The following is an 8767-nucleotide window of genomic DNA, read 5'->3' on the forward strand; positions in this document are numbered from 1 at the left end:
TGAGGGTTTCTGTACAATCACATGATGTGTCTCAGCTCCGAACAACATCCATCACCCAAACAGCTTCTCTGTAAATCTGCTCCCAGGATCGTCTCCGCCTCTACCATCGTCAGGATGCGCACCCCCCATGTAGACACCTCAACAACAACAACCAGTATTTATACAGCGTCCTCCACACCGGGCGGCGTCTCAGAGCTTAACAGTTGCCCGAGGCAGAGCCGGGGGGGGGAGGGGAAGATGACCGTAGACGCAGTCGAAGAGGAAGGTCTTCAGGCGCGACCTGATGACGGGAAAGGAGGGGGCGAGGCTAAGGGGTTGAGGGAGGGAGTTCCACAGTTTGGGGACACAGTGGCTGAAGGCACGGTCGCCGATGGTGGAGCAGAGGATTCGAGGGACACAGAGGAGGCCGGACCCAATAGAACGGAGGCAGCTGGTACTGCTCTGGGGAGAGAGGTTAGAGAGATGGGGGGGCAAGGAATGGAGGGATTTAAACACTAGAGTGAGGATCTTGATGTGGATCCGCTCTGTGACAGGAGTCAGTGGGATTTGGCCAGGAATGGAGTAATCAGAGTTTACAGTGGGTGAGAATGCGGGCGGTGGAGTTTTAAATGAGTTGAATTTTGTGAATAGTGGAAGAGGGGAGACCAGCGAGGAAGGGGTTATAGTCCAGCCGGTAGTCCAACTCCCCCACCACCCGCACACCTCCCCCCCCCCACCTACTCACCTCTAACACAACAGTCAATTGAGCACAGCAATGTCCCACAAAGAGTCGTGGATGAGTGACCAAATTATTATTCATTTATTTTGAAGGAATTATTACCTGGGTTGGGAGAACGGGTTTATTAAGCGGGATCTCTGAAATGTTTTACACTGTGACAAACCTGAAGCTTTGTTCATAACCCACGACCAACAGAGAGAAGCAATACAACAACTACAACAACAACCACAACATTACATTAGTATGGTGCCAATACACATGGTGAAGGAATGTAATGGTGGGGGAAGTGAGTGAGAGAGGTATAACATGGTGGTGACAGGGTGGGAGAGGGGTGTAAGTTTGAGCTTGGTAGCTCAATCTTAAGGGGGGTGAACGTACAGAGAGATCTGGGTGTTCAAGTAAGCAAATCATTAAAGGTCGCGGGGCAGGTAGATAAGGCAGTAAAAAAGGCATTTGGTGTACTGAGCTTTATTAGTAGGGGCATAGAGTATAAGAGTAGGGGTTATGGTTAATCTATACAAAACACTGGTTAGGCCTCAGCTGGAGTACTGCGTCCGGTTCTGGGTACCTTACCTCAGGAAGGACATTAAGGCACTGGAAAGGGTGCAGAGGAGATTCACGAGAATGATACCAGGAATGGGGAACCATAGCTATGAGGACAGGCTGGAGAAGTTAAGACTTTTACCATTAGAACAGAGAAGGTTACGCAGGGACCTGATAGAGGTCTTCAAGATCATGAAAGGTTTCGACAGGCGAGATAAGGAAAAGCTGTTTCCCCTGGTAGGTGTCTGTGACACGTGGTCACAGTCTTAAGATATCTACCAAAAGAAGCAGAGGGGAGGTTAGAAGAAATTTTTTCACTCAGTGAGTTGTTGGAATTTGAAATGATCTGCCTGAAAGGGCAGTGACGTCCGATTCGATAACAGTTTTTAAGAGAGAACTGGACAGGTATCTGGGGAAGACGGGTTTGCAGGGTTATGGGGAGAAACCTGGTGATTGGGGTTAGTGAAAGTGACTTCCTCTGTCAAAGAGCCGTCACAGACTCGATGGGCCGAATGGCCTCCTTGTGTGCCGTAACATTTTATGAATCTAATGGTGGGGACAGTGTGGGGGAGGGGTGTAATGGTGGGGCCAGTATGAGGGAGGGATGTAATGGTGGGGGCGGTGTGGGGGAGGGGGCCAGGCAGGAGATGAGCCTCAGGTCGGTGACAATCGGCCTCAGAACAAAACTGAAAATTCAGACTCAAATTCAAAACAAAAAAAATGAAGCTGGAAGTTCAGCTCATTTCACACTAAACAACCTCACAAGCTGCCGGGAGATATTCCTGCTGATCTGTAAATCGCTTTATCTCTCAACAGATCCACATGTGAGTCATCAGTGCAATCGCCCCCACCTGAATGTGTTGCTCACTGTCCTGTTCACTAGTTGAACCCAGATCTCATTTTAAGAGCGTTCATTTTCTCGTTTAGATTAATAATTACTAATAATAAACACTAAACGTAAAAAGTTGATATTTGTTTTACAATATATAAAAGAGAGATTGTTATTTTGGGGTGTTATTTCGCTGTGTAAACCTGCTCACACACTGTCTACTCACTTTCTCCTCGAGAACGCCAAACCCTCTGACAATGTAAACATTTTCAAAAGTACCTGCTGCTGTGGGAAAGGAAATAAAGAAAATCATAGTAAACACGTGGAGTCCCACAGAGAGTTTTACAGCTAAAGGAAAACAATAAACGTCAATCAGAATATCTTACTTAAGAACATTCGTGTCTCCTTCTCCCCACCCCACCCCCACCAAACAAGACAACTCCAGAAATCCCCCTCCGCCTTTGGTCCACATGTCAGCAATAGTCTGACAGGAGCCGGTCACTCACGAATGCCATGACCTGGTGTTGTCAACAGCAAAACTACAAAAACAGCTGCTCAATGTTCAGCAAAACCATCTGATGAGCTGCACCTTCTCCAAAGGCAGCAACACCACATGTGTCTCTGCTAGTGACATTTCTCCCCTCCTGGCCGGCCAGTCCTTCTCCTTCTCTGGGACTTGCTTGTCTTGCCCTTCACCACCTTCTTGTTCTCATCGGTCACATTTTTCACCTTCTTTCCCTTAGTTTTTTTCACACTGGTCGAATGTAGAGCAGACGTCAGCGAGGAGATTCTGGAGGGAAAGAAAAACAGAGACTGAACATCGGTTACTGAAATGGGCATCAAATCATTTCATCCAAATAACAGCCTAAAGCAACTAATTTCAGTTTCCCAGTTACCACAAACATCAGTGACTCTCGGTTACTCCTCTAAACCTCTCAATGCAGTTATTGCCCCTCATTTATTATTATTATTAGTATTATTAGATTTACTTTTTGGATATGATGGGCTCAGACAGTTTTCTGGGCAGAGGATTCTCCTTTTCTGTGGATGGTTCCTCTCCCTCTTCCACGTTACTCTGTGGCGGCGGCTGTTTCCGAGCCGCTTCTGGCTGTAAAAATAAGCAGAACATCACATTTGATGCCAGATAATCCTGGTTTGTGATAAATTGTTGGGAGAATGAGGTGATTTGTTCCAGCTTCAGCAGGGGGTGCTCATTCCAAGAGACGCTCATCTCCTCAGTGCTGACAAGTGTCCGTGAGGCAAGTGCCAAAGGTTTATGCCCATCAGGTTTAACCCCCTCCTGCAACTATGTGACAGGAATTGTTTAGTTGCAGTTTGGCTCCTTGTGGGAGGAGGTCAGCAGGTTCTCCTTGCGGCTGAACTGGCTCCAAGGTGACATGTTTGACAACAGAATGTCAGAATCGAGCCAGTCCGCTGACGGTCTCCAGTCCAGTTCCTGAGCCAGATGGGTCCGCAGTATTCCAGGGCACTCACTGCTGATGACAGCACAGTGAGGCCTGGATCATCAGCAGGACCTGGAAGGGCCGAACAGCCACTTGGGCAGGGAGTATTAAGGCACAGGTTGGAGAGAGCCAAGGCTTGGGAATCCCAGAGTGTGCGTTGGGATAAACCTACATAGCCTGTTGCGAGCTTTCCTCCTGCTTGTCCAGCTAGGACCACCCTACCATATCCGGTTCCATCAGTAATCACCTACAGTAGGTCATCAGTAAATTCTGACACAATTGTTCCTCTATCCTCTCAATGTCCCCTTTTTCAGATATGAGCCTGTCAGAACCTGCAGCCCCAGTGTTTGCTGATGATGATGGAAACTCGATCCTCACCTGCTCGGAGCCCAGGCCGAGCCGGCCTCCCGTCAAGTCAATGTCACTGATGGTCGTCACAGTGACGGTGTGGTTGGGATGGTCGTACTGAACGGATTCCAGTTGGGACGTCACCAGTTGGTCCAACTCCTCAGCTTCCTCTGTAAGAACAGCAACAACTTGTATTTATATAGCGGCCTTCGCGTGGGGTAGCATCCCGGGCCGAAAGGAAAATCTCCCTGAACTCTCACTAATCACAACAACAAATGACATTTGTAAAGCGCCTTTCACTTCAGATGGAATCACACACACAAGATGGTTCTGTGCCCTTGTGCTAAATGAAGCAAAAGCTTTGATGTTGTCTTACAATAAAGAATTGCATTTCAGATAATAACAGGGCGGGGCTTGGGAACGTTTCATTGCAGAAAGGGAGGAGAGGGGAAGGGAGTACAACATATCTCAGCCTTAAAACTGCTGAACAGCATATGTGATGTTCATTTAAACAGAGAACGTGATTCCAATTGAGCTGCTGGTCACAGATTACCTAAAGCCTCCTTCCTTTCTTGGAACATCTTCACATACTCTTTGTGTCTCTGAAATTCAAAGACAAAACAGTTAGTTGGCAAGTATCAAAAGCGCTTGTGAATATATTTGAAAACATACAATCGTGTTGATTCCAAGTAGTTTTGACATCAACCAATGTCTCTCAATTCATGAGGTGAATCAAATGTGTAATTACTGTGTTAGTATTGAAAGATAAAAAAATAATCTTTATCCTCTTCTGAAGGTGATGAGCCACTTGTGAATGAGATTAGACAAGAGAGAAGCATCGCAGACGGGCCTGACTTTCCACCCCAGCTTCTGCCCGGAGCTAACATTATTGTTTCCTTGTCTAAGATCAGCACAAAACAGTTGTATAAATGCAGTTTGTTGTTGTTTAGTTGTGATAAAATCTATCCCTCCGTCTCACCCCATCTCTCGCCTCCTTCAAGTCCCGTCAAAAGACCTTCCTCTTCGACCTGCCTTTGGCCACCCGCCCACCCTCCACCTCTCCTGACCTAAACTCCCAGCTCGTGTTCAAAACCCCCGACTGTCGCCCGTGAATGGCACTCTACGAGTGTAATATGTTGTTGTTGTTGATAATCTTCTCTGCCCCAAAGGCAGTGTTTAGCTGAGTTTCTCACCTCTACTTTCACTCGTCTCTGCTCCTCCTTCAGTTTCTGTTTGATTTCATCTGTGGCTTTTTTTCTCCTCTCGACTTTACGTTTATGAAAACCCGTCAGAAACTCCCTGTAGAAGAGAACATCACGGAGGTCAAGGTCAGGGTCAGAGTTAGGGTCAGAGTTAGGGTCAGGGTCAGAGTTAGGGTCAGAGTTAGGGTCAGAGTTAGGGTCAGAGTTAGGGTCAGGGTCAGAGTTAGGGTCAGAGTTAGGGTCAGAGTTAGGGTCAGGGTCAGAGTTAGGGTCAGAGTTAGGGTCAGGGTTCGGGTCAGACAGTGACTCGCGCTTTCGTTTTAGTGTCAGAAAATTGTGGGTTCAAACCCCAAGTCGGGGACTTTGAGCTCATCGGGGCTGAGGGTCGGGGCCGGCGGGGGTACAGCTGTGGGGAGTGGGGGCCCGGCGGGCGGTGTGGGGGCCCGGCGGGCGGTGTGGGGGCCCGGCGTGGGGTGTGGGGGCCCGGCGGGCGGAGTGGGGGCCCTGACCTCCTGCTCTCTTCACTGAAGCTGACGCTCCCGGGTCTCGGGGCGGCTTTGTGCTGCCGTTTTCCCATCTTCAGCCGCCTGTCCCCACTTCCGGTCCGGGTCGGTCCCACCGCTCAAATCATCCGGGACTCCCCCAACCCCGGACTTGGGTTCCGCGTATAATACGTTCCCCCCCAGGACACGTGACCGCCATTGATACGAACCCCGGTGTTTGGCCCCAGTGACTGGTCACATCGTCACATCGTCTCAAACACTTCACAGGTTACACTGTCAACTCAACTGACCGTATATTTGTGGCCAAAACGCTCTAAGACGCCGTCCGGCATATGGAGGGCACTATATAAATCCAAGTTGTTGTTGTTGAAACGCGGCAGCGAATTGCGCCGCAGTGAGTGTCCCCACAAACAGTGGGGATTGAAAATGACCGATTTATTGTCGTATTTTTTATAATCTGTCACAATCTCGTATGAGATTCTGCATTGTGGGAATGTTCTACTTAAACAAGAAGCAGAACAGACATCAGAGGGTTAACAACTGACGTCAGGGTTTGTACTGTGGAGTGGTTAAAGCTAAACACATCTTTTTTCTCAACAACAACAACATCGACGACGACTTGGATTTATAAGCCCCCTCCACGCCGGACGGCGTCTCACAGCGCTTTACAGGAACAGATCCGGCGCCGAGCCCAGGGGGGGAGGGGGGGGACCAAAGGCGCGGTCGAAAAGAAAGGTCTTCAGCAGAGACCTGAAAACAGGAAGAGAGAGGGCGGGGGATAGGGAGGAGAGTGGTGCAGAAAGGAATTTGGGTTGTACAGGAAAGATGGTTGTGGAGAGTGGTGTGAGTGGAGAGTTGGGGAGGGTATGTATGAGGGAAGGGTTTGCCTTAAGGAGGCGGTTTGAGCGGAGGGAATGAGTGATGGGACACGTGGGTTTGCTGCTCTGGGACAGCCAGTGCCGGGAGCCACGATGGGCCCAGAACATTGCAAACCATCTGCAAAAACAAAGACCTGAATCGACAGGATTTTATACCCAAATAAACCAGTAGCAAACCAACTGCATTTAATGTGAAAATGAAATCAGCCAGAATATGTTATACAACTTGTATTTTATATAACTTATATTTTTTGAGCATCTTTCACACAGAGTGTCTTGGAGCGAGATAAAAGGCAGATTTGGTCTTGGTGTTTGATTGAAGTAATGTAACACTGAGTGACAGGTTTCTGTCTGCGATGTCCCCGAGTCCTGACTTACAGGACAAATCTTACCTGTCATGTTTCAGAGGTGGATGTTGGACCAGTAGATGTGAGAGATTGGGTGACGAGGGAATAATGCAACTCTCCCTCATGTCAAATAAATGTGTAGAGTTTACCATAGACTGTACAGGGTCTGCGCATGGAGTAGATTTTAATAAGCCATATGGCCTCTTATTATATTTTCTAAATGACACTCCAACCACCTGATCATGGACCACAACACAAGGTGAAGTGGGAGGGCGGCATGTGGTGTAATGGAGGGAAGGGGGAAAGTGGGACAAGTGATTAAACTTTTTAAAAATCACAGATTTGTGCAATCCAAATCCACAATGTTCTTAATGGTCTCTTACATTCATTCACCTGTGCTAATCTGTCAAATCTTTAAGAAGGAAAATACACTATTGTTAATGTTTTAAAAATGGAAAAACTTTACAATAGTTTAATAATAATAATAATCCTTGCATTTGATATAGCGCATTTCACATCTTCTAGATGGCTAGAATTTAGATCCCATGGAGACAGCAGGTTGCTTTCAAGTAGACTTTATTATAATCAACTATTTTAGAAAATCTTTATGTTCAAACATTCCTGTCTTGGCTCTCTTCTCTTCTACAAGCCTTTCTGCTTCAGGAAGTTATCCATCTCATGCACCTTCTTGTTGAGAATTCCTCCATGGATCCCCTTCTTGCCCATCACAAATACCATAGTCTTGATGGTTTTGCCGATGCAGATGCTCTTTCCTTGACCTCCCTTCATCCTCACGTCCATCACTCCATCGTTGTTGATCATCAGATTGTCCCTGATGACGGAGCACTTCTTACCTCCGATGGTAATGCCAGTTTGTAAGAAAGCCTTGCGATCCTGTCCTGTTAACATGCTGACCTCCTGAGGGGAGATGGCAGCCAGCACTCCCCCTGGCTTGGAAGCCCAGACGGACTTGTTATCAGCATGTCCCACAATGGCAGCATCCTCCACGTTCTTGTCCTTCAGTATAGTGTTGATGTAATTCTTCCAGTCGGCCATCTTTCGCCTCGTCTAATCCTGATCTCAGATACGTTACTGAATGTCGTCTCAGCGACTGGACCTCCTCGATGTGAGGACCGTTTGCCAGTCGCTGCCTAGAGAAACTGCCCTTCATTGTGACGTCAGCTAATGAGCAATCTGACCCCTCAATGAGGTCATAAAACAGTGACAACATTGCTTTATGACGTCCGACTGCACTGGGCAGCCATTGCCCCCAACATTAGGCCCATAGTCTCCAAATGACTAAATCACCTCCTTTTGATTAGCCAGACTTGACAACAACTTGCATTTATAAAACACCCTTCACATGGGGAATGTCTCAGAGTGCTTCACCTTCACAAATCTTTCCCCATTTCCCTTCATGTTTATCAAATTCCCTGTTTCAGTGAGTTCATTGATTCACTCTCAATAGCCATTGGTGATAATGAATCCAAACCCAAACTCAATGGGTGAAGATGCCTGTAAGAAGGGGATAGAAAGGGGATTAAGAGGGCAGTGGAGCCTCATGCGAGGTGTATGGAATAGTGGGTCACAATGACCAGTTTCTATGCTGTAACAACACTAACTTGCACTTATATAGCACCCTCCACACAGGGCAGCATCTCAGAGCGCTTAACAGTGGCGGAGCCTGACTCTGAACCGGGGAGAGGGGGGAGGTGGCCGTAAGCACAGTCAAAGAAGTTTTCAGGCAGGACTTGAAAGAGGGAGCAAGGCGGAGGGATTGAGGGAGAATGCTCCAGCGTTTGGGGGCATAGTGGCTGAAAGCGCAACCTCCAATGGTGGGGCGGAGGGTGCGAGGGACAAGCAGGAGCCGGTACCAGTCGAGCGGAGGGGTTGGATTTGGGGAGCGAGGAGGTCAAAGGTACCAGGGAGTGAATGG

General features: G+C 47.9%; 2 protein-coding genes across 2 annotated transcripts; both read right to left on the reverse strand.

The window, feature by feature from the left end:
• Positions 1-1741: 1741 nt before the first annotated feature.
• nol12 (nucleolar protein 12) lies at positions 1742-5741 on the reverse strand. The gene is made up of 6 exons (XM_007910299.2): positions 5613-5741; positions 5095-5200; positions 4455-4503; positions 3932-4071; positions 3080-3198; positions 1742-2880 (listed from the first exon to the last, which is right to left on the reverse strand). Exons 1-6 carry the CDS (start codon positions 5678-5680, stop codon positions 2715-2717), a joined length of 648 nt encoding a protein of 215 aa, XP_007908490.2. The 5' UTR covers positions 5681-5741; the 3' UTR covers positions 1742-2714.
• A 1649-nt stretch (positions 5742-7390) lies between these two features.
• On the reverse strand, positions 7391-8196 carry LOC103189765 (profilin-3). The gene has a single exon (XM_007910270.2). The coding sequence runs from the start codon at positions 7885-7887 to the stop codon at positions 7474-7476; it is 414 nt and encodes a 137-aa protein (XP_007908461.1). The 5' UTR covers positions 7888-8196; the 3' UTR covers positions 7391-7473.
• Positions 8197-8767: the final 571 nt, after the last annotated feature.

Source organism: Callorhinchus milii, unplaced genomic scaffold (assembly GCF_018977255.1).
Source record: "Callorhinchus milii isolate IMCB2004 unplaced genomic scaffold, IMCB_Cmil_1.0 Scaffold31, whole genome shotgun sequence".
In the NCBI taxonomy this organism is placed as follows: Eukaryota; Metazoa; Chordata; class Chondrichthyes; order Chimaeriformes; family Callorhinchidae; genus Callorhinchus; species Callorhinchus milii.